Source organism: Microcaecilia unicolor, chromosome 4 (genome assembly GCF_901765095.1).
Source record: "Microcaecilia unicolor chromosome 4, aMicUni1.1, whole genome shotgun sequence".
Taxonomy (NCBI): Eukaryota; Metazoa; Chordata; class Amphibia; order Gymnophiona; family Siphonopidae; genus Microcaecilia; species Microcaecilia unicolor.
In genome coordinates, this window is record NC_044034.1 from 322,090,184 (window position 1) to 322,116,578 (window position 26,395).

A 26,395-nucleotide genomic window follows, 5' to 3' on the forward strand; every position below is an offset into this window, starting at 1 on the left:
ATGTTTCACTGAAGCCGTTATAGCATGAGTGTAGAAAAAACAAAGTAAGTTCTATTTCATTTGGTTTCATTCTTTTCCTCTTGGGTCCCAGTTGAACAGTGGTTTTGACATGGAGAATGAGACATAGTGCAGGTATGCAGCCTAATTGTTACATCTCATGAATATTCAAAGAAAACCAGATTGATTTGTTGGTTTAAGGACCAGATATGCCCACACCCTATGTTTTGAGGCAAGGGTGAAATGAAAGATCCAATAGAACAGCTTAATGCCACTTAAATCTGGACAAATGCAGCATGCCCTGATTTGGAGTTTAGCATAGTGCTGTGACACTGTAGGATAAGCTTATGGACATGAGGATATTGCACACTAATAAATTCTGTACTATATTTGTATACCATTTAATTAGTGATATAACTTTCTATATGCCCCCTAGTAACTGGGTTTTCCATCTAAACAGGTGGAAACCACTCCACAGGCAGCAGTGAAGACTGGATTACAGAAAGGTGAGTTCATGTATTTCCTCATTTATTTGTCTTGCCTTGCTTTGCCTCTTAGTTCACCTGTATTGCAAATAATGTGCTCTTGTTTCCTGTAGTATTTTTATTTGGAGAGAGATTATTTGGCATCATGTCCAATAGTATCAGATTTATATCATTGCAACTAGTGGAAATCACTATCTTGCTTATTATTAACAACCCAAACTGTAGTGATATGACTGTATTTAGCTTCTAAGAAGGCTGGGGTAACCTGCATGAAGAGAACCCCATACCTCAGTCTCAGTGAAAATGTGGAGGCTGGATTTTTTTTTCTGAAAATAGCCTCACTGATTTTTGCAGCTGCAGGGGATACTTACAAAACTTGACAATAAGACATGGACAAGGCCTGGATATTGGCTTACCTGTTTGGCTTGTAAGTTCAGATATATCTGAATAATTTCAGATTGTGTTTGAATTAATCATTGGTATAATTTGTAAGGCATTCTTTCTTTTAAAGAAGCTGTTTGCACACACGAATAGCTGCTTATAAAATTGTCAGAGGATATACATCTCTAAAAGTATGTGCTACCGATGCACCTGTAGGTGCTCCTGAGAGCAGATAAGGGGCAGAGTTGGGGTAAGAGTGGCACTTATGTGCGTATCTTATAAAATACATTCATAATTATATGGAAATGTTATGCCTGTCTCAGAGCAGGTGTAACTTTGTGCAGGAGCTTTAAGGGAAGCTATGTTATAATTCCACATGGGCAGTTATGTTGCCCGTCAAAATAGGGGCAACATATGCACCTCTGTATGTGCCTTTCCAGCCTGTTACAAAATTATCTTCCTTGTGGCTAAAGAAATGAGCACTGGTTTTGTAAGAATCAAAGTTGAAGATAAGGCCTTAGGTAATGTACTTATGGAAGTGGTGGATACCACACTTCTAACAGATTTTGGGCACGCTTGACATAAGTATGATGGTAAAGGGTTAGGAAATACAGGTGCAAGAGAAGATGGGGTGGGGAGATGAGAGTTGGTGTTCAGTTGCATGTGGGAATGTACTCAAAGAGAAGGAAATTTAACAAAGCAAATTGGAATGGTCTGACTTTCATCTGCTGTCATCTACTATTTTACCATGACAGTATCTTTCAAAGCTGCAAGTGGGCTAGAAAAGCAGCTCAAGTACCAATTTGCTGAAAGTCTGTAATATTTCACACAGCATTGCAGAGTTGGCCCCCTCTAATCTTAGTATTAACATAAGATTAGATAAATCCTGGGTGGCAGTGTACCATGTGACTACAAAATTTGATTTCACATACTCAGTTCTTGCTTTGGTGCTTCCCTAGCATCCTACTGCGCCAGTCTGTATGATTGGGTTAAGCAAATGCTGAATTAACTAAACTAAACTATCCTTCCTACCAACAGATGGATATGGAGAAACTGACCTTTCCCAGTAATATCACCAATATAAGGGCTGGAGGTCTGTGGAAAACTCCAGTATTTTCTATACCTCCAGCAGATGGTAGATGGAGTGGCTGGTGCACCTGGTCTGTGGTCTAGCTCCCAGCTATACAGGCTAAGGTGCACCTCTTGATAGAGCCTAATGGCCTTACTTCCAGGGTTACGGTTTATGGACCTGATCTGATTGAACATGGAGCTCAGATCTTCAGTCTCAAGTCATTGCTCACAGACAATAACTTGGTAAGGTGCTTGACTTGGTCCCCACAGGGCCTTTCTGGTGGGGGGTATAGGTCCCCATCCCCCTTCCACCCCCCACACCCCTTCAGAGGTAACCCCCTGGATTACCCTTACAGCTCCAGGCAGTCCATAGGAGTTTATTTCGCTGTTGTAGGGATAAAGCTGGTTAACAAAAAAACAAAAACAAAACCACCAATACCCAGGAGCCATTCAGGAGGGGGTGGCAGGAGCCGAGTGAGTCCACGACTGCAATTGACTCCAGGTGCACAGTGCAACAAGCTGCTTCCAACTTGGGAAATGGCCACTGGGGGGGGAGGGTTAGGGGGAGTTTTCCCCCAGAGCTTCCTGAAGCTGTTCCTCTCTTGTCATCAGGACCACTTTCTCTGCAGCAGGAACATCTCAGCCCTCCATTGGGGCTTGTAGGGGTGGGGGGTCAGTGTTCCTTCATCTGCCCTGATAGCAAGTGGTCCTGCTCTTTAAGCAGATGCTAACAGCCGACGCTGTTCCCCAGCTACTGGTACAGTCCCCTTAGAAGTGACCACATGCCAGCAAGAGGTCCTTTGAACTTTAGAGGTGGTCATGATGAGTTGGAGGACCTTTTGGAGTTACAGTCTTTCAGTGACTGAGTTAGAGGCTGAGATTACACCTCTTGAGGAGGAGGAGTGCTTCATGGTCATATGCCTGTTTCGGCAGGAAGAACGTTCCTGCCTTATTGATTCAGTGTCTTATGCCTTGGATCTATCCTTGGCCTCCTCTTCAGACCCCACAGAGGGAGACCTTATTCTGGAGCGCCTCTCAGGGGCCCCCTAAGCACTTCCCCTTCACAAGGTGGTCTGCCACATGGTATTGGCAGAATGAGAGGTTCTGGAAGGAGTCCTCTGGGGGTTTAAGGTGTTGGATCAGCTTATCCTCTCCCTCCTGAGAGGGAGAAAACAACTTCCAAGAAATATCTAAGTCTTTTTTCCTTCAAGGTTAATTTACTTTTTGGAGAGGACCTGGAGAAGCTGGTCAGGGACATGGGGGAGACTTCCCTCTCAGGCTCTCTGTGTTGCAACAGAAAGGGTTCCAGTGTTCCTCCTCTGCCAAGCCCTGCTCAAGGAGGTCTGTTTTGGCAAATAAGCAACAGTCTAGGCCTGCTGTGGGCCCCAGCAGGCTTTTCAAGCTGAAGTCCTTTTGTGTCGCTAAGATGGTAAGAGATTCTTGTGCCTCTAGCCAGGCCCCTAACTGACTCAGATAGGGGCCAGGTTGGTTTGTTGCTACCTCAAGTGGGCCCATGTCACCTCGACCATTGGGTCCTCGAGGTGGTAAGTTAGGGCTGTTCTCTGAAGTTTGCTCATCTAGTTCACTATGCCTTCATGGTCTTGCCCTGTGCAGCAGCTTCAAAGCTCCAGACCATCTCAGTTACTCTTTAGCATTTTCTTATTGTGACCCTCCCCTTCTCCCTTTCCCTTTCTCTCCCTCTTTCTGTCTTCCACTCTCTGTTCTTCCCTTACTTTGAGTGAATGGTTATGTATTCTGTTGTTCTTTCCTATCAGGATTTTGTAGTTCCTTTTCTATTTTGATATGTGTTGTTAGTTTTGTAAACCACCCAGATCTGTAAGTCAGCTTGGGCAATATAGCAAGTTTTATTAAACTATAAACTATTTGCTGGATCTGGGTACAGCGGAACCACTTCTGCCATTAGAGCAAGGGCAAGATCGCTACTCCTTTTATTTCATGGTCCCAAAGAAGCCTTCTTTAGGCCCATCCTCGATTTAAAAGAGACAGTGCTTGGTTCAAGATCCTGTGCTTCCATATGAAGATATTATGTTCAGTGATTGCCTCTATCCACCTGAGTAAGTTTCTGACCTCCCTGGATCTTTCAAAAGCTTATCTGCTTATAGGGTAATGTGTAAACTGCTTTGGTTGTACCAAAGAAAAACAGTACATTAAGAATCAAAGTGCTTTCTGCATTTGTGTCCAGAGCAGCTGTGACGAAATGTCTAGCCGCACGCCTGGGGCTAACCCTGCAGCCACTTAGAGGGTCTATCCTCAGCACAGCTCAGGTCTGCCTTTATATCGCTCCATGGTGCAACCGCACCTTGAGTATTGTGTTCAATTCTGGTCGCCGCATCTCAAGAAAGATATAGTGGAATTGGAGAAGGTGCAGTGAAGGGCGACTAAAATGATAGCGGGGATGGGACAACTTCCCTATGAAGAAAGACTAAGGAGGCTAGGGCTTTTCAGCTTGGAGAAGAGACGGCTGAGGGGGAGACATGATAGAGGTATATAAAATAATGAGTGGAGTGGAACAGGTGGATGTGAAGCATCTGTTCACGCTTTCAAAAAATACTAGGACTAGGGGGCATGCAATGAAACTACAGTGTAGTAAATTTAAAACAAATCGAAAAAATTTTTCTTCACCCAATGCGTAATTAAACTCTGGAATTCGTTGCCGGAGAACGTGGTGAAGGCGGTAAGCTTGGCAGAGTTTAAAAGGGGGTTAGGCGGTTTCCTAAAGGACAAGTCCATAAACCGTTACTAAATGGACTTGGGAAAAATCCACAATTCCGGGAATAACATGTATAGAATGTTTGTTCGTTTGGGAAACTTGCCAGGTGCCCTTGACCTGGATTGGCCGCTGTCGTGGACAGGATGCTGGGCTCGATGGACCCTTGGTCTTTTCCCGGTGTGGCATTACTTATATACTTATGTACTTATCTGGGCAAGTGCTGTACACTAGCACCCTCCTCCTACTGACTGGATCCCAACTGCCTCTGGGTGAGTCTCCCGCTCTCAAGTTATCCCCAGTGATTTCTAGGTTACTGGGGCCATACTCTTAGAGATCTCACAGTTTCTAGAAAGCACTCACAAACCCAACACACAAACCACCAGGATTCTTAGTCAGTCCAGACAAGCAGAGTCAATAAACTAAAAAGATTTATTGTCAGAGTAGAACAGTGAACCATATAAACAGGTGGAAAAGAACAGGCAATAACAGATAAGTTTTATATTTGATCCATATTCAGTTATCTAAACATTTATCTACTACCTAAATAGTACCTGGGGAGTTCAGGAACAAGATATAGCTGCTCACAGGTTATGAAGTTCACAGGGTCTCAGGAACCTTCTCTTTACACTCCCTTATCTAAAACTAAAAAAAAAATAATACTGTCAGCTTGTGGAGGGAAGAAATTGACAGTTCTGTAACAACTTTACAGACAACAGACAGTCACCACCTGCTAACCAAACAAAGGAAATGCATATCATAAAAAATAGCTATATAATTTACAAGCAGGAAAATTCCCTCTTTCGCCACAGCCACCATTTTCAGTTTCAGGCCTTTCTGTTCAGTTTGGTGACAGTCCTTTGCACTTTCTCCAAGGAGATGGTGGTGGTTTCAGGACATTTGCACTGTCGGCATTCTGGTCCACTGCTACTAAGATGATTGGCTCATTCAGGATTACTCCAAAGTAGACTCCAGAATGGTCACATCTCAAGGCATCCAGTTCCAGGAGCACCTGGGCTGGGTGGTGAACAGGCCAAAGAACCACTTGTCTCCGACTGAGAATCAGAAACAATTAGAGGATCAGTTTGATACAGCCCAGGGATCAGTGTTTCCCCATGGAAGGTCACATGGGCAAGTTGCAGGCCCAGATGCATAACCTGTGCAGCATGGAAGCCCCATGGACTTGGGATTACCGCCAGGATCCATGGCAGTGGCTCTAGAGGTGGTGCCATGGGCTCAGGCCCAAAGGCATCCTCTCAAGTCAGGCTTCTTGTCGTACTGGGCACCTGTCTCCTAGGGCTTTTCTTTGCCTCTCCCCTTCAGGTCTTGGTACAATCTGTTCTAATGGAACTGTCCCAATCACCATCTGCATGGGGATTCTGCTGGACCTGCCCATCTGGGTGATGATGACCACCAATGTTTTTTGCCTTGTTTGGGCGGCTCATTGGGCAGAGTGGCTTATGGGTGTTGGTTCCCCACAGGCCTCATGTCCATCAACCACCTGGAGTCATGGGCGGTTTGGCTGGCTCTGGTGGAGTTCTTTCCCTTGCTTCGAGGGTAATTGCAGAGAATGCTATGAGCAGTGGCCTGTATCAGTAAGAGGAGGAGGGACCAAGAGTCAAGTAGCAGCCCAGGAACCAGCAGACCTTTGTCACTGGACGAAGTCAAACCGCCTAGCACTTTCAGCAATTCCACATAGTTGACAAGGAGAATGACCAAGGGGACTTCTTCAGCTGCTTCTTGCTGTATCTGGGGAATGGGTGTTGGGGCAGACAGACTTCCAGCTCCTTTGACCTAATGGCCTTGAGTGGGAGTGCCAAGGCAGGGTGTTCCTTTAGCGACAGGAAGGAGACAGCCTTCATGGGAATACATGCCTTGGTTCAGCAGTGGGAGCCTCTGTACATCTTTCCATTGTGGCCTTTGATTGGCCTTCAGAGAATAATATGTCATCCTTTTCCTGGTTATTCTGGTGGATTGGCACTGAAGGCCACGGTATGTGGATCCAGTTTGGCTTCTAGTGGAGTTTCTGCTTTCTCTCCCTAGATTGCAGCTTGCTCAGAATGGATCTTGTGGAAATGGAGGATTCGGATCCCTTCTGGCTTACGATTTGGCCCTTGAGAGGAGGTGCTTAGCGAGACGGGGCTTCTCACCTGCAGTCATAGCCACAATGCTTAAGACCCGTTAGTCATCCATTTGCAGGTCTGGAAAGTTTTTGAGGGGTGATGTGAGCAATGGTCCCTCTCTCCAAGGAAAGCCCATGTTTCAGAGGGCCTCAGCTTCCTGCCTCAGGGGTTTGGCCAGGGTCTGGCACTGAACTCCTTCAAGGTTCAGCTGGCAGCTCTTTCCTGTTATAGGCAAGCTTCTGGTGGTCTCCCTGGTGGCTCCTGATGACAGTCAAGGAGTGGAGTAGTATTCTAATGGTTGGTGCAGCGAGCTTTGATCCTTGCATCCTGGGTTTGATTTCCACTGCAGCTCCTTGTGACCTTGGGCAAGTCACTTAACTCTCCATTGCCCCAGGCACAAAAAAAAATTAGATTGTGAGCCCCCTAGGGACAGAGAAAGTACCTGAATATAATTTGTACAGCACTGTGTACATCTAGAGCGCTATAGAAATGATTATTAGTAGTAGTACATTACTAAGTTTCTGAAGGGGATAGCTCATTTGTGGCCTCTTGTTTGCCTGTCTCTTCACTCCTGGGATTTGAATTTGAAGTAGGTGCTTGTGGATGCATCCTTTGAGTCCTTGAAGGCTGTGTGTCTCAAGAATCTTACGTTGAAGATAGTCTTCTTGGTGGCCATTGCCTTGGCCAGAGAGTTCCAGAGCTTTACACTCTGTCTTTCCGGGATCCATTTCTCTCCTTTGGTGTTTGTACAATCCCCTCCTTCTCTAGAAGATAATTTTGTGATTCCGTGTGAATCAGGAGGTCTGTTTGCTTTCCTTTCTGGATCAGGATTCTGACCAGAAGGCTAGGAAGTTCCATAAGGTGGATGTTCACAGGGTTCTGCTTTGATATTTACAGGAAACCTTTTGGCTGTCTGATCATTTGTTTGTTCTTTTCTATAGCCACAGAAGGACCAAGCTGCATCAAAGGCTTCTATTTAGTGTTGGATAAAGGAACAAGCAGCTTGCTTTGCAGTCTGCAGGTGCACTTGACTCATTCTCAGAAGACATCTTGGAAGGAGGCCCCAGCTATTTCCTGAGAGGATATCTGCGGAGCAGCAACTTGGCATTGCTCTGTTCCTTTGTGAAACGCTACAGACTGGTTGCACTGGCCAGAGCCCAATCAGACTTTGGCAGAGCTGTCATTCATGGGGGCCTCATCTTCCCCTGCCTAGTGAGATTTTACTTAGGTACATCTCAGTTGTAAAAACTGGTGCAACTGGATGCTAAAAAAGGTGAAATATAGACATAACAGTTAATTTCCTTTTGTTTAGCCTTGCTGCACTAGTCTGTGACCTTCCCTAGCAGATTTTGGTTCAAGGGACTTATTGAGTTCTCTGCTTTTCTCTCTAGCGATGTCTTGATTGGTAACAAAAATAAAAAAAAAAAGAGAGAAATAGTAGCAAGAAGATGATGGAGGGCAGTTCGTTGACTTTAAGCATTGTTGCAGTGGTTTGATGAGGGGTAGGTGTGGTACATGGGGTCTTCTGCTGCTTTTGCAGAGGCATAATAGAGTTTTCCACAGAGCACCAGCCTTTAAACCAGTGATGTCAGTTTCTCTACCTCATAGAGGATACAACCCAATTGTACAGACTGATGCAGCAGGACTAAAAGAGAGGAAATAAACAGGTATAATTAAATTTCACCATTCTTTTATTACATTTTTATTCCCTTAAACACTGAATAGGAAAACAATCTTAGTAAATCAGATCCTAAAGAAACTGTGATAGACCTCAGAGAAGATCTCCCTCACCTGGGTTTTTAACTTTGATGAGGACAGCGTGGGTAAAAGTAGAAGTGAAAGGGATCTTGGCAACTGGCTTCTTAATTTTGGGGCTGGCTAATAACATTCAAAGAAAATGTGTCAAATCCTGTGTTAATAGTGTTGTGTCATAAGGCTCGGTAAGCCAGGCCTTTGGTGTGTTGTCTTGCATTGTATTAGTAAAATAATTTCAGTGTACATATTAGGTGCCAGTGAGATTTCAGATTCCTGTAAACCTTTGAAGAAAAGAAGTCGAGCTTCCACTGATGTAGAAATGACTAGCTCTGCATATAGAGATACTTCTGATTCGGATTCTAGAGGACTCAATGACTCGCAGGTAACCATGTGTTTTGACCATTAAACAAATGTGTGTTTAACAGCAGAACCAATAGTCTTTGAGCAGCACGTACTTGAACTAACTTTGATCTACAAAGCCTTGGATTAGTAATAAGTTTAGGGTACCTATGAATTCATTATTTTCTAAACAACTAATGGTGTATAGGGTAGGCAGTGGACAGCAATGATGGTAATGATGATAAACTTCTGTGTCTTGAGTTTTGCAGCATGTTATAACAAAGCAAATAAAGGCTGGTTACTAGGCTTCTGCTGAAAAAAAAATATATTTCTCTAAGGATAAACAGGATAGAAAGCCCTTACTAATGGTTGACATCATCTGACAGAGCCTGATATGATAGAGAAAATAACCATCTTAGAGTGATCTCTAATGCATCCTGCTATGCACATGTGGGAGCGCCCATATTTCTGCCATCATGTTGGACCACCTCCATTCTTTTTTTCTACCATGGAGCACAATGGATGTCTCCTGTTTTGCATTAGCTGTATTTCGTATTATGGTTTGAGATGCAGGGCCAGCTCAAGGAATCATGGTGCTCTGAGCCAACATTTGGTTTGCACCCTCCCATTGGCATGCCCCCCAAGCCATTTCCCTCCCACCCCGGCCTGCCTTTAAATGCAGTTTCCCCTCCTGAATACCGACAGTGTTTCACCTAAGGCTATCCACATCGGCCCCATTCATAATTTCTCTGCCCCCAGTGGAAACAAGAAGTTATGTCAAAGAAGGGGCCGGGGCATGGCAGAAGGAAGATGCCAGGGCGCTAATGCGGAGATGGAACTCTGTCTGTGTTTGGGAGGGGTAAACTGCCTTTAAAGGTAGATGGGGGAAGGTGGCCGAGATAGAAAGAGGAAAGGGGTTGCCGGCTGTTCTTTTTTCTCTGCACACACAATGCCACCAGGTAAGCTGTGGGCTAGCTTAACCTAGGCCAGTAACACACAGGCTCAGGCATTTGGCACCCTTTATGTCCGGCGCCCTGGGCCAGAGTCTCACCTGGTCCATAAGTTAAGCCGGCCCTGTTGAGATGGTATGTTCCACTGTCAGTGCTTTCTTTGGGATCACCTCAGCACTCTTCCTTCTTAGTATCCCAAACAGGGTTTGCAGTTGCTTATTTGAATTTTTTTGCACAGTGGCAACCTATACCAGTATTGGAGAAATTGAGTGGCATCAGTTTGAAGTGCTTTGATCATTAAGCTGTTTGAGTTTGCTGCAACTGTTTTTCCTTTGATACCCCAAAGGAAGTTAGCTCCTTGCGGCTTCAAGAAGTACAGGCCATGCCCTAGGACTGTATCAGCAACTAATGCTCATAATTGGTGCCTGACTTGCCTGGTCTGATGCCCAATCATGATTCTTCAAAGTTCCCTAAGTATTGGAGGACTTCATAGCCATGAGGAGCATAAAGAAAAACTCTTCTGTTCCAGTAAGTCTAATCCAGGTTCATTGGCACCAGAGACATTAACCCATACGGATCCAGGAGCTGAATTAGACAACAGGTGGAGCATGTTGAACATCAAGAAGTCATTGAATACCCTTGAGGTTGAGCATTGATGGAGGCTGTTGGGATCATCCATTGATGAAGAAGTTGGGGGATTCGTACATTTTGTATACCGCCTTGGGTGAATCTCTTCATAAAGTCGGTTAATAAATCCAAATAAATAAATTTTGGTTCCTGCATTGAAGGATAACCGTTTATATCAAGTGAAGGTAAGACATAATTGAAGTTGGTCCTCATTGAAGCATAATGCTGAGTACAAGGAGATATTTGGTAGCAGACTTCTCATCTCCCAGGTACACCAGGCTTCAAGGGGCCCAGTTATGGCTTCAGTTTTCAAGTGACCCTGGAGAATGATTCCATTCTTGCTATGATCCATTCTGCCTTGATCATGGCAGTCCTTAAGTAGGATCTGGAGAAGAGGATTGAGAATGTGTTAGTGTCTGTCCCAATACCTGCTCCAAGTATTGCAGTGATCTAAAAAAAATAAAAAAAAGGTCTTGCTTGACAGCAGCTTCATTTTAACTTTTGCTCTGATTTTCAACATTACTTTAGTAATAGGTTAACTACTTATACAATCTTTGCCAGTTTAACTGGGTAGACCTGGTAGGGGAGTAGGCCCAACCTGGCCTGTTTTAACTCAACCTATTATATTACCATGCAATCCATTCTAAAGCACCCATAATTGTGCTGCCTGATAATACATTTGAAAACTAGAAACTGTACCCCACCCACCTCCAGCATTAGTCCTGAATAGGACTTCTCTACTCACCCTTGGAGGTCTTTGCTTTCAAATAGATGAAAAATCTTTGCAGTGCAATATATGAAAAACCTTCATATATTGGGAGAGTCAAAGGCAACACTGCAGATAGGTATATGAACCTTGGCAGCAACAGCATCTTTACAGCATTTACTTTCACCAACCATGAGAAGGCCCACACTAGTTTTCTAGTGGTGTGGTAGCCGTGTTAGTTCACTTTAAAAGGTAATAAATAGAAATAAATCAAAACATAGAAAAGAAAATAAGATGATACCTTTTTTATTGAACTAACTTAAGACATCTTTTGATTAGCTTTCGAAGCTAACCCTTCTTCAGATCGGAAATAAGCAAATGTTGACAAATATCAGAAAATGTATTTATTTATTTGTTACATTTGTATCCCATATTTTCCCACCTATTTGCAGGCTCAATGTGGCTTACATAGTACCGTAGGTGTTTGCCAAGGCCGGTAGAGAAACAAATACAAGAAGATATTGTGGTTGAATAAGGGTCCGTTTCTTTCAGGCACGAAGGGGTCAAAGAGAGGGAAGGTTAGATAGTGTCCAATACGATCGTTGGGTTTGTTGTGTTACAGGATGTTGGCATCTATGTTGGGTCAATAGGGTATGCCCTTTTGAACAGGTAGGATTTTAGTGATTTCCTGAAGTTTAGATGGTCGTAGATTATTTTCACTCCTTTTGGCAGTGCGTTCCATAGTTATAAATGAAACACAAAAGCATTCCAATAACAGTCTCACAGGAAGAGGGTGAGGGGTAGGTTAAGTGAGAAACAGGGAGAGCTGAGAGACAGAGAGAGATGGATGGCTGATAAGAGATATTTTGACATCTACCAGACAGGACTTAACAAAGATCTGGGCTTTTTCTATCCCACTATAAACCATAAAATTATACTGCTTTGTTACTCTCTTATCGGCCATCCATCTCTCCCTGTCTCTCACCCACCTAGCTCTCCCAGTTTCTCACCTAACCCATCCCACCCTCTTCCTGTGAGACTGTAATTGGAATGCCTTTGTGTTTCACTTATATATTCTGGTAGATCAGAAATAAACAAATGTTGACAAATATCAGAATATACAAGTGAAACACAAAAGCATTCCAGTAACAGTCTCACAGAAAGAGGGTGGGATGGTTAGGTAAGAGACAGGGAGAGATGGATGGCCGATAAGAGAGTAACAAAGCAGTATACTTTTATGGTTTATAGATGATAGAAAAGCCAGATCTTTAAGTCCTGTCTGGTGGGTATCAAAATATTTATCAGCCATCCTTGTCTCCCTGTCTTTCGCCTAACCCATCCTACCCTCTTCCTGTAAGACTGTTATTGGAATGTTTTTGTGTTTCATTTATATATTCTGATATTTGTCAACATTTGCTTATTTCCGATCTGAAGAAGAAGGGTTACCTTCAAAAGCTAATCAAAAATGTATTAAGTTAGTCCAATAAAAAAGGTATCACCTTATTTTCTTTCCCCTGTTTTGATTTATTTCTTAGTTTTCTAAAGGAATCCTTCATCAACAGAGGGTAATTGATCTCATATAATTGTTCAAGGTCAGCTATCAGGTTAATTCCTAAATATATGTGATTTAGATTACACAGAGATACTTCTCTATAACCACCTCAACCACCTCCCCTGCCAGATTAATAAACATTTTCATGATGAATACATCAAAGTTAGAAACTGAGATACTTCCAAACCTCTTCAGTTCTTCAATGATGACTGCCAGGGATCTTAGAAGTTTTGTTGCAGTAAGGAGAATGTCGGCAAACAATAAGGTCTTATACCTGCTAACCCCAAACTCAACTTCTCTATGCTATCATTGGTCCTCACTTTCTGCACTAATGCTTGTATGACCAAAACAAATAATAGAGGAGGTAGAGGGCAATCTAGCCTAGTCATTAGCTCCAGTTCAGTGTATTCTGAGTACACCTTATTAATTCTTAAACATACTATGGGCCTTTTATTCAGGATCTACACCCAGTGCAAGAACCCCCACCCCTCAGTTTTCGGTTAAGTGTCTGTTAATCATTATATTGATGTGAATCATGTTTATGGCTTTTCTACCTAGCCATAGTTTCTTCCTGCAGTTTGATGTATGATTTTCAGGTTATGTTATTATATTAATATCTATTCTTCTTTTGTTTTTATTGTAAACTGCTTTAAAACTCTGGTTGTATTAAGTGGTATATAAAATTAATATGAAATCAATTCTAATATAATAATCTGACTATAAAAGGGCCAAAAGGCCCTATGGTTTATTCAGGCTTTCTAAAGCAGGCAAGTAGAGGCAGTTTCCAATAATAATAATAGAAAAAACAATAAGAAGGGGAATGAATTATGATCCAAGCCGGCACCATGAATGAGCACTTGTGATCATCTCTTACCTCGTTGGTGTGGCTTAACGTTTCCCATAGTTTTGGGGAAGAAGAGCAGGGCCAAATCCAGGATTCCCTCTTCCACCGGCTTGGTGCTTTCCTCTTGGTGCCCTGATTGTTGTCAGAATCTTCTAATCAACTCCTAAAAAGAAAATTGGCGCGTAAGAGTGGATCCTTGTCCTGCTTGAATAATTGTGCCTCCACCACCTGTAGAGAATAAAGGCAACAGTTCTACCTGTTCCAGCAAATTGAAAGTACTGTTCAAGAGGCCAACTAATTGCTTTCTGTGGACTTTATACAATTTTGAGGAAACCCCTCCAACACTGGCACTTTCCCTGCTGGCAAGGACTTAATAGCTCAGAGTATGTCATGCACTTAGATGAGTTTGGTCTTTATCTCTAACTCTGCTGTGCATAATACTGTATGTATTGTTCAATCGCCTTTAGATACTCATCCATATCCTCAATGGAAGTCTCATTGTCAGGTTTATATAATTTCCAGTAAAATTGTTGCCTGATTTGTTCATCCCCAATATTCCTTTACCCTGTTTATCCCTAATTTTCAATATATTATTCCTTGTTTGTTGCTTTTTTAGCTTATAAGCCTTAACTCTACTAGCCTTACAATTGCTCTTTGAGTTCAGAAATATCAGCCTTTGCAACTGAAAGTTGACCACCTCTAGTTCATTCTTTTCTTCAGCTGCTTCAAGATGATCTTCTTAGGTCTCTTTCAAGATTAGTTATTTTCTATTGGAAAGCCTCAGTGTGATCTTGCTTTCTTCTCCGGTTAACAGCTGGAGCTATGAATTTACCCCTTAAGACAGGGTTTAAATACTCCCATTTTACCTCTGGTTTCAGCTCCCCACTGTTAGTAAACTCGAAATGCTCATCAGTCTCATTCTCAACTTGTTCTAGTGCACACAGTTCTAGTAAACTATCATTAATTTTCCAAAACTGATGTTCTCTGTCTTAATCCCTTAGAGCTACACTGGAACATGTCCAGGTTATGGACATATTTAGGAAAATATGAACATGCGACACCACATCACAGAGCAGCTCATTGGCTTCCATTTCCTCACTGAATTACTTTTAAGCTGTTGTTGATATTATTTAATATAACAAAAGAGAGGGAATGAAGTACAAACTAAAGTCCAAACAAAAAAAACAGCACCATGGGCCTTTAAAAATGGAACACGGTTCTTTAATGAATGAGCCTTGACAAAAAGACCCGACACGGGCCGTGTTTCGGTGACTAGCACCTGCGTCGGGGTCACAGTGATGACGTGGAAAACTTGGGGAATAACTCGAATATATTCCTCTACAATATATTATTCCTTACCCCACGTCTCATATAGTAAAAGCTACAAAGCACCAAGGCACTTTCACTTTCTGTATACTATATGAGACGTGGGGTAAGGAATAATACATTGTAGAGGAATATATTCAAGTTATTCCCCAAGTTTTCCACGTCATCACTGTGACCCCTGACGCAGGTGCTAGTCACCGAAACACGACCCATGTCGGGTCTTTTTGTCAAGGCTCATTCATTAAAGAACTGTGTTCCATTTTTAAAGGCCCGTGGTGCTGTTTTTTTTTTTTGTTGATATTATTTAAGACACATATATGAGAAACCCAAATATCTTTGCAGTTATTTACTTCCTTATGTACCTACACAGGCCCTTAGATCAGCCCAGTATCATCTCCTCTATGTACCATCGTATCAAGAAGGTATTCATAATCATAGTACGCTATGTTCTCTGTACAAGGTCCTTCCCTCTGTAATTCCCTACCTCAACATTTTAGAGAAATAATTACTTTGGCACAATTTAAATCGGAGCTTAAAACCTTTCTTTTTAAAGATGCTTACTCCTAAGCTTTTTACATAGTCCCCATTCTACTTTCCATTTCTTTGGGGGCAGTGCGGAAACATGCTGCAGGGGCCCTGAGATTTTAGCTCACCATCTTTAAGTACTTTTTTTTTCTTTTTCCCTATCCTTTAAAACTTGTAGTTCCTCCCTCTTTTTCCCTCGTGTGAAATGTCTGTTCTTAATTTAGTCTAATTCTTTGCTTCTTTTTAGTATTGTACACCGCCTAGATGGTTTTACTTTTTTAGGCAGATTAGAACATTTTTAGCAAACTTGAAACTTACTGTTATTTACTATTTGTGGAAGATCCTTCTCCATCGCCAGAGATCAGTCCTGGACTATGAAGAATGAACATTAGAAGTAATAACTATAATCCCTCCTTTTCAAATTTGCCTTCATACATCCACAGTCTAAAGGAGTCATAAATTCCTTTAAGTTGGTGTGACTGCCTTCAACTGCCTAGCTACCTCAGTCGTGTTGTCCAGATGGGGATCACGAATAATGTGCAAATATACCCCAGCAATCAACCACCCTTCAGCAATTTTTTGTAGTTTACCTGCCATTATTAACAAAAACAGTACTAGGGTCTTAAATATTCACCAGGGTGTATAGTTGCCCTTGAAGGGGTAGCCTTGATTAGAATTTATCTATCCTCTTTATTAACCTCATGTACTTTGACATGACTAATCTTGTGTAAACACAATGCCTTTGTTTGTCTTCTCATCCTGTTGTTATACCACTTTAGAAACTAACCATCAAAGCGGTGTACAAAGGTTTAAAAAAAAAATCAAAATCAATAAGATACAAACACAGAAAGAAAGGGTCTGTATAGAGCAACACATTCTAGAAAACAAGAACAGATAACTGGGAATAATGGGGAAGGAAAAACCGCTGCTGAGAGGTAAGCAAAATCTGTGGATTGCTCATTAGTATTAGCCAGGTAAAGTATGGCCAAAAAGCCAAGATTTTACTCCTGCTTTGAATCTCCTGTATGAACTCTCCTGATTAAAATCAAGTGGCAATGAATTCCAGAGGGTTGGAGCCAGACAGCTAAATACTGTACTACATGATTTGCCCAATCTTAATTTGTCTGCTGTTGCTCTAACCATATAATGAACTTGTGAGGATCATAAAGAATGAAGTGGACTATATGGAATTAGAAAAGATGAGAAATAGACTGGAATATAAAAGGAATGGTGAATCATCAGAATTTTAAGTGTTACCCATTTTATAACAATGTTATAGCACTATTCTGCACCAGCAGCAACCTCTTTAATTGGTAATAAATAACCCCTACTAGCAAGGAGTTGCAATAGGGTAGCTGATTGATCACACGTGCACAAATTAGAGTTGTCAAAGTTCTAAGATCCAAAAATAGTTTAAATGATCTAACCTGTTAGAGCAAAGAAAAGATTCCCAATTAATAAGGAAATATGTGAGCTTAAGAAAAATATATTGCCCCCAAAGACATGACATAATCTTTGATAGGGATATAAATATGCATAATTCAAGGGCATAGCAAGGGAATTTTTTTTTCTGGAGATCCACATCATCTCCGATTTGAGACTTAAGAACCATCTTATGGGAAGCAATTCAAGATGACAATCCATTCACGTTTGTCATCTAAGCTGTATAGGAAGATACAACTCAAGTATCATGAATTATGAGCAATTGAATATCATCAGCTTGGAGAAATACATTTATCTCTAAATCTTGAATCACAGTAGCTAAAGGGAGATAAAAATGTTGAAGAGTATTGGAATTAAAATTCATCCATGGGGTATACTGTAAGATAAAAACATAAGAGTTGCCCTACTGGGTTAGACTATGGGTCCATCTATTCCAATATCCTGTTTCCAACAGTGGCCAGTCCAGGTCAGGGTCAGTTTTATTCAGGGCTTTTTTTGAGGGGAGTACTTGGGGGTACTGAGTACCGGCACCTTTTCCATTGTTGGCTAGAATTGACCCATTGTCCCCAAGTTTTAATGAAAGAGCTCAGGATCTACACACCAATTCTACCTTGTCATAGATTCTGTGACTGGTTGTAGGGGGCCTGGCTATTGTGGGGTGGGTCCCTCAGTGATCACCCTGGGTGGCCTGGCATTTGAGTACTGGCACCTTTTTTTTCTAAAAAAAAATGCACTGGTTTTATTTGCGTTAGACAGCTAAGTGGCTTACAGAGTTATAAAATTATAAGAAATAAATTAAAAAAAAATAATAATATATATATATATATATATATATATACACACACACATATATACACACCAGAGAAAAACAGTAGGGTAAGTTATGATTAAACAAAGAGAAAAATTGGGTAGGGGCAGGGTAAGGTATTGGAGTTGCTTCTGGGTCAAACTCTGGATCCCAAGACTACAGAAATGGATATATGGATAATCTCCATTAAATACTGTCACCACACACCTTCTCCAAGGGTAGACGAGATGCCGGTCCGCTCCAGGTCTCTTGAGTCGCAACTCCACTCTGTCAGCCTTTGGTAACTTTCTTTATTAACTTGTAAACAGGTCCATTAATAAACTCAAATTTCTCACCCTGATTCCTGGGTGCCGCCGTTCAAGGCCCTGAGCGTTCAATCTCCCAGTTCACATAGGCCTTCACCTAGGGCAGTTTTACAAAACAGAACTCAATCTAGCCTTCTTTGTTCAGGTTTATTCTTCTCCACAAGTTAACACCTCGGGAGAAAAACTGTTTCCCATAAGCAAAGCGTGCTCATATACTGGTCCCCAAAGTCACTGGTAAACTGAAATAAGCCCCCCCCCCCCCCCCCCCCGGCCCCAAAGTTCATTCATCCACCCTCCCCAGAATAAAGTTCATACTGTTCATATCAATCTGCCGCCTAGGAACTCTCACAAATCAGCTCGCTCGTACTTAAATCTCCATTATCAAGTATTTTGTGGCCTCAAATATAAGACCATCTACTCATCCACCTTCTCCTATATTAGCGTGCAATTGTGGAATGGGCTGCCTCACTTAGTCAGACTTACTCCTGATCACCTGACCTTCAAGAAGCACCTCAAGACCTTTCTTTTTGGAAAAGCTTACGCTCCAAACCCACCTGGCATCTCTTACTTCTGAATTACAACTGTCATAGTGACATACTGCTCATCGCTACTCTTTCCCCTTTTCCCTCCATAGCTATTACCCTCTCTCTCTTATGCTCTTATGACATAGTATGTTTGTTTGTTGAATTGTTGTATGCTTTTGTAGACTGTTGTATGCCACATTGGGCCTGCCCATGGGTGGGAATATTGTGGGATATAAATGCTATAAATAAATATATTTATATATAACAGTTCCTCAGTTTTCAGCTCAAAACCTTTGCTTCTTCGCCCCCAGTATATGCAGAGGCTGAAGAGACCCCCCCCCCCCCCCCCCCCCCCCCGTTCTTATACCAGCTTCAAACACTTGGTATCCTCCCACATGGGTCAGGCTAGAGCATTTTATCTGGTATCCCTTTTCTTCCCCTCAGGAAACCGTCCTTGCCAGGAGCCTGGAGATGACTCCAGCACTGCACACTCTAAGGGCCTTTGCCTAGGAGTCTTTCCTTCACCCTTGCACCAGGTTAGAGAGTAAGGATGCAATAAAACCTTTCAACTTCTCTCCTTTTACCTTAGCCAGGGCAGAGATATCCATAGGCCCTGGCCCAGCAGCTTCCTCTCCTTGGGAAATCCCCTGAACTCCCTCTAAGAGCTGCCAGTCCATGGGTTTCTCCTGCTGCTCCTCCCCCAGCTGCTTCCAATCCCCCTGATTAGCCCTCCTGAACCAGTCCCTCTAGGAGCCTGGGAATCGTAGTACCTGCTATCGTCCTTGGCAGGATCAGGTGTTCTATCTCGGGGCAGCTGGGAACTGTAGTCTTTCTGACACTCGGAGGAAATGGAAGGTCTATTCCTCTGGTGAGGGGCAGGTAATCTACCTCGGGAAAGCTGGGATTTGTAGACCCTTAAAATTTTAGGGTAAAACTTGCCCTTCCTGCGCATCTCCCTGGAAACTTTCTTGCAGTTCTTCACAATACTTAGGCCTTAGAAAAGAAGCAATGGATTTCAATTGTTTAAAAAAAAAAAAGGCTTCAGACCTAAGGGTAGGAGCAGTCACTTTGAGGCCTGAATGTCTAATATTCTCAAACTAGTCTGTCATTAAGAAGGTATGGATAAAAGATTTTGATGATAAAATCTAAGTGTCCTCTGAGCTGAATAAAGGATGAGACAGCTAAAAGGAGGGAGAGCCTGAAGAAAGCACCTGATGAGTGATAATCAAGATCTTGAATGGTATTCTATGTGTGATTGGTAGCCAGTGTTGTTAGAAATAGCTCCCAGATAACCTGAGAACCTATATTTTCATAAAACAAATTGGTGAAACAAGTCTTAATTTATTATTTCAAAATATACTCTTGCAAGAATGGGTGTCTCCGAAAGCAAGCAGACACACCCATCTCTTAATTCTTACAGTTTATATTCCTTTTCTCTGCTAACATAGGGTTCTGCCCCTAAGTTTTCATTGGCTATTGATTTCATATCTATAACCTATTACATTAGTTCTAGGCATCATATTTCCACCTCCACCCCCCTCTCTTCTGTTCCCTTTGTCCTTTCTTCCATAGTTTCACAGTTTATCTTGCAGGTGTCCAATCGTGGGTAACTCTCATGCCTGGCTACATTCTTTCATCTCCACCCTCGGGCCTTTATGTTCTTCAAACTTTCATGCATCTCCGCATCAGCAGTTTGGGCTTCTTTCTCCCCCTTCTCTCCTCCTACCGGTCTTACATTCCTTATTAACTAGAACATCCTGTCCCTTTGAACTAACACAGTTTCTTTGTTAGTAATTGTAAAGCCATAATGTGGTGATCTCTATTAGAAAGGGCCTACAATATTAGCATACACACTAACACAAATATAGTTATACCTTTATCCCCTGGAACAACAGCTGAGCAAGCTGAGACCTGGTTGCCTTGGCGACAGCTTGCTGGTCAGTTGGAAGTTGGGCAGAAACAGATGAAGAGGATATATGTATGTTTGAGTGTGAAAGTTGGGCAAAAGAAGAAGGTGAAGAGCACTGGAAGTGAGAGGACGTATGGTGGTGATCTGTGATAGGGAGAGGAATAATTTGAAGTTTTCTTTAGGGAAGATATAAATGCCGGGGAAGACAGTGGAGACACTGGCTGTGGGTGACTGGTGAGAGTGAGGGGGACTGTGATTTTTGATTGGCACAGGTACTAATTGGGGGAAATGATAAGGAGGTCTGGGGGAGAGTGTGGAAGTTAAAGGGGTGTCTGAGGGGAGTTTAAAGGTGAGTTTAATCTGTGAGAGAGGAAATTTTAAAGCTGCGTCTGTGTGAAAGGAGTGTGGTGTGACAGTGGTCTGAAATAGGGGTTTGTGAAGTTAAAGAAAATCCAGCTCTGTTATAAGGGGAAATGTGCTGACTTTATGTAAGGTCTGCGGGCTGGAATTCTAACACAACCTTATAAAGGAACTTAGGATGCATATGCAAGATCACTCTGTTGTTGTAAAACTTCATGTAAGGTGGATCAGCTACTAGAACCTGGAGCTCACTGACCCTATAGGCTGAAGTGACTGCCACCAAAATAAGACTTTCCAGGTACTTCAGATGACAGGTAAGTGGCTTAAAGGGAGCTTTCATCAGCTGAGTTAAAACAACACTGAGATCCTGTGACATTGTATGGTTCTTGATGAGAGACAATAGAATCAAGCCCTGTATAAAGTAAACAACTAAGATGAACCCTTACTTGACTCCAAGCATACAAGGTACTCAAGCAGTGTTTGTGTAGGACAGGAAAAATTGTCTATGGCCTTACCCTCATACAAGATGGAAAAACTTTTCCATTTGAAACCATAGGATCTCCTAGTGGAATTTCTCTCTTGGAAGTGATCAGGACCCTGGAGATACACTCAGGTAAGTCAGAGTCCACTACAAGCCTTTCAGCATCCAGGCTGTGAGGGCCAGGGACTGAAGGATGGGATGTATAAGGGATCCCTCATCCTTGGTAATAGTAGTTTGGAAACGGTCCCATTTCTGTGGGTTCTTAGTAGCGCTTTAGAAAAGTTAAGTAGTAGTAGTAGTTCTTGTGATTGTGATGCGATTCTTATAACCTGCCAATTCCTAACTAGTGGTTCAAAATGGGATGCAAACTAATAAATGAAAAAAAAATGTAATAAAACAAAATTAACTGTAGAATTTCTAAAACAAAAACCTTTTCAAAAGCTTAAATATGTTGCTGATATTCTAAGAGAAATGGATAAAGAACACCACAACTTAACCACTTGATAAGGAAAAGAAAGTTCTAATGGCAATTTAACACCAGCTAATGAAAATAAAACAGGTCATTCCTGATCTAGAGAAAATTAAAACAGATTGAACAGCAAAAAATAGTCAGGACTATAGCCATCAAATATTTTGTAGACTAGACAAGCCAGCTTAAAAAGTACTCTGCCCTTTACTGGAAACCACTGCAATTGAACCAGGAGTTACGTGATCATATCTTTGATTTTTAGTTTAAAAAAAAATCTGGCTGTGGTATTCTGTAGAACCTGTAAACAGAACAGCAACATAGCAACATAGATGAAGCAAACCAATACAAACTATTGCAGTAGTCTAAAAGGGACAGAATCAGGGACTGTACCAATACTGCAAAATGTTCGACCGAAAAAAATAGGTCAAATAGATCTCAACAAATGATATTTGAAGAAGACTTATTCTTGGAGGCTAGCTTCAGAAGAAGAGGAGAACCATAGCTGTCTCAGTCAATAAGACATGATCAGGATCATGGTTCCCTGTTCCTGCTTGAGTTTCAGGAGAGTTTTTGCTATGAGAGGTTTAGGAGGATATTTGTAAAGAAGACCCCTGGGTATCTTTCCAGTACAAGGGAGGCTGAGGTTTTTTGCAGACCATTGGCCTTCTATAAACTCATGACCCTTATGTCTTCAAGCTGTTTGAAATTCCACAAAATTGTCCACCAAGAGTATCATGTTCAAACTCTCTACCATCAGGAAATATTTAACAAAGAGCTCTCTTCCATCTTAGAGGGCAAAATGGTATAACCCATTCTCTAGGGCAGCGTTTCCCAAGTTGGCCCTGGAATATCCCCTTGCCAGTCAGATTTTCACGATATCCCTAATGAATGTGCATTACATTGATTTGTGTACACTGCCTCCATTATATGCAAATCTCTTTCATGCATATTCATTGTGGATATCCTGAAAACCTGACTGGCAAGGGGGTATTCCAGGACTGACTTGGGAAACACTGCTCTAGGGGAAGGAGGGCAGGGATTTTACTGCAAATATTTCCTAGTGGCAACGAAGACAGGGACATACTATCCCATTCTAGACCTAAGGGCCTTGGAGAAGTTTCTGTATCAAGAAAAGTTCAAGATGTTTTCCCTGGGCATCCTCATTCCCTACTTCCAAAAATGAGACCGGTAAGAGGCTTACAGTCTCACAGAGGGACATCTAGGTCATTGGCAGAATCTCAGATTATTAGAAGGAAAACACCACTTCCAATATCATGTTCTACCCTTTGGTCTCCTGTCAGCTTCTTTGTTTTTTCACAAAATGCCCTGCTGTAACTAGGATTGCACATGTTTCCCTATCTGAGCAATTGGCTGATCAAGAGCAATTCACAGGAAAGAGACCAAAAAACCATGGGCAAAACAATCCAAGTATTGGAGTCACTAGAGTTTGTTGTGAATTATCTCAAATCCCAATTAAACCCTTTACCTCAGTTGGAATTAATAGGAGCTCAGAAAAAGACCTTTCTCTTATAGGAAAGGATTACCACACTAGTATCTGTAATGAGAGAAATCCAAATGAGTTGGCAGACATAATCTTCAAAAGTACATGTGAGAATGGAGTGGATATAGCACCGTTCACAGAAGAGAGTGTGTATGAACAACTTAAAAATCTAAAGGTGGACAAAGCAGTGGGACCGGACGGGATCCACCCCAGAATATTGAGGGAGCTCAGAGAGGTTCTGGCGGGTCCTCTTAAAGATTTGTTTAATAAATCCTTGGAGACAGGACAGGTTCCGTGGGATTGGAGAACAGTGGAGGTGGTCCTTCTTCACAAAAGAGGTGATAGGGAAGAAGCCGGAAACCACAGGCCGGTAAGCCTCACGTCGATTATTGGAAAAGTAATGGAAGCGATGCTGAAGGAAAGGATAGTGAATTTCCTAGTAGCAAATAAGTTGCAAGATCCGAGACAACATGGTTTCACCAAAGGGAAATCGTGCCAAACGAATCTCATTGAATTCTTTGACTGGGTGACCGGAGAATTAAATCAAGGACGTGCTATGGACGTAATCTACTTAGATTTCAGCAAAGCTTTTGACACGGTTCCCCACAGGAGGCTCTTAAATAAACTAGACAGGTTAAAGTTAGGACCTGAAGTGGTGAACTGGATTAGGAACTGGTTAACGGGCAGACACCAGAAGGTGGTGGTAAATGGAGTTCGCTCAGAGGAAAGGTGAGTAGTGGAGTGCCTCACGGATCGGTGCTGGGGCCGATTCTATTCAATATATTTGTGAGTGACATTGCCGAAGGGTTACAAGGTAAAGTTTGCCTTTTTGCGGATGACACCAATATTTGCAACAGAGTGGACACCCCCGGAGGGAGTGGAAAACATGAAAAAAGATCTGCGGAAGCTAGAAGAATGCTCTAAGGTTTGGCAATTAAAATTCAATGCGAAGGAATGCAAAGTGATGCATTTAGGGAGTACAAATCCAAGGGAGACGTATGTGTTAGGCGGGGTGAGTCTGATAGGTATGGATGGGAAGAAGGATCTTGAGGTGATAGTGTGACAAAGCGGTGGCCATAGCTAGAAGATTGCTAGGCTGTATAGAGAGAGGTGTGACCAGCAGAAGAAAAGAGGTTTTAATACCCCTGTATAAGACGTTGGTGAGGCCCCATCTGGAGTATTGTGTTCAGTTTTGGAGGCCGTATCTTGTGAAGGATGTTTAAAAAAATGGAAGTGGTGCAAAGAAAGCAATGAGAATGGTATGGGATTTGCGTTACAAGGCGTATGAGGAGAGACTTGTTGACCTGAACTTGTATACCCTGGAGGAAAGGAGAAACAGGGGTGATATGATACAGACGTTCAAATATTTGAAAGGTATTAATCTGCAATCGAACCTTTTCCGGAGAGGGGAAGGCGGTAGAACTAGAGGACATGAAATGAGATTGAAGGGGGGCAGACTCGAGAAAAATATCAGGAAGTATTTCTTCATGGAGAGAGTGGTGGATGCTTGGAGTGCCCTCCCGCGGGAGGTGGTGGAAATGAAAATGGTAACGGAATTCAAACATGCGTGGGATAAACATAAAGGAATCCTGTTCAGAAGGAATGGATTCTCAGGAGCTTAGCCGAGATTGGGTGGCAGAGCCATTGGTGGGAGGCGGGGCTGGTGGTTGGGAGGCGGGAATAGTGCTGGGCAGACTTATACGGTCTGTGCCCTGAAGAGGACAGGTACAAATCAAGGTAGGGTATACACAAAAAGTAGCACATATGAGTTTATCTTGTTGGGCAGACTGGATGGACCGTGCAGGTCTTTTTCTGCCGTCATCTACTATGTTACTATGTAAGATGGTAACTGAACTAGTAGCACCCGCCTAAGCTCCGGACTCCAAGCTTCTGGCCTGAGCTTCAGCAGAAGCTCAGCGCGCCAAAAGAAGCAGAATTAGGAGGAGAGGAACAAACAGAGGCAAACGGCAACGGTAATTGACGGTCGGAGCAAGCTGGATGATAAAGTTGAGCCGCCGCGGCCCCAAAGCAGGGAAAGGCAATTGCACCTCTCCCCAAGGGGGACTGAGCAAGGTCCGCATGCTCTGCCTGCCTCAACCTGCCCCTGCCTGCCCGCTTACCTCCCACCCGGTGCATGAGAGGCACAGAACCTCTCCATACCCCGGATTGCTCCGACAAACGATCCCGACCACGCACCCAGCATTGCCACTTCATCACCCGTTCGTCGACCCGGGAGGGCATTAGAAACCGGGGATCCGGATCCGCGTGGTTGTTCCAGAAGACGGAGGCCAGAGACGCAAAGGAGATCAGAGGAGGACAAACAGACCCCACGAACCTGGCCGATGGTGCCACATGGCTAGATGAGCGGACCAGCGGCAGCGATAGTAGGAACTGCAGGAACATGGCAGTCAATACCGGGAGCGTTCGGCCGGAGATCCGGGACAGAACAAAGCAATCCTGAGGCTGCTGCATCCTACCCCAACTCCAAACCCTAAAAACTGGACCAGAAAGGAAAAGGAGACAGAGGCATTGCCGTCTCTATATGACCGAACCCTGATTGTTTAATTATACGTCCACCGGTCTGTCGAAGAGGAGCACGAGGGAAAGGAGAACTACACAGGTTTTTTTCTCCTGAGCTATTCGATATTGTTGCAATCAATCCTGCCTCTGCCCTTTTCTCTTCTTCCCTGTGCTCCTGTTTATTTTGCTCATTTTGCTCTTCCCTGTTTCTCTCAAGACATCTAAATATCCTGACTGTATATTTCACAGTATCTCGCAGCATACCTGTATTTGCATACTCTGATGCTTTATTATATTGCCAATGTTTCTAGACATTGTATATGCTATAATGTATATGCTATGCTGCTACAATGCACTGTGAACACTCATATTTGCCATATATGCTGAAGAATGTTTATATTTTGACACGGTTTTCAAATTTGAAGGTTGTGTATAATTTGATTCTATATATTGTACTATATCTTGTCACGGTCACTAGTCCCATGTCCCAGTTATACAGAGTATATATATTTATTGTGATTCTTGATAGTTCCATCACTCAATATATTGCCTCTACTGCCCTCTTATTTTCCTCTAACTCACACATCCCCTCTTATTTTCCTCTAACTCACACTTCCCCCAAACAATCATAACATTTTACCAACATGTTCCTTCTAAAAATACTCA

At 42.6% G+C, this 26,395-nt stretch overlaps 1 protein-coding gene across 1 annotated transcript in view; it reads left to right on the forward strand.

Moving 5' to 3' along the window:
• NSD3 (nuclear receptor binding SET domain protein 3) overlaps positions 1 to 26,395 on the forward strand; it is a 338,825-nt gene that overhangs the window by 112,975 nt on the left and 199,455 nt on the right. The window contains 2 exon segments of the mRNA XM_030201931.1: positions 458 to 503; positions 8,792 to 8,922. Coding sequence (XP_030057791.1) covers positions 458 to 503; positions 8,792 to 8,922 — 177 coding nt within the window.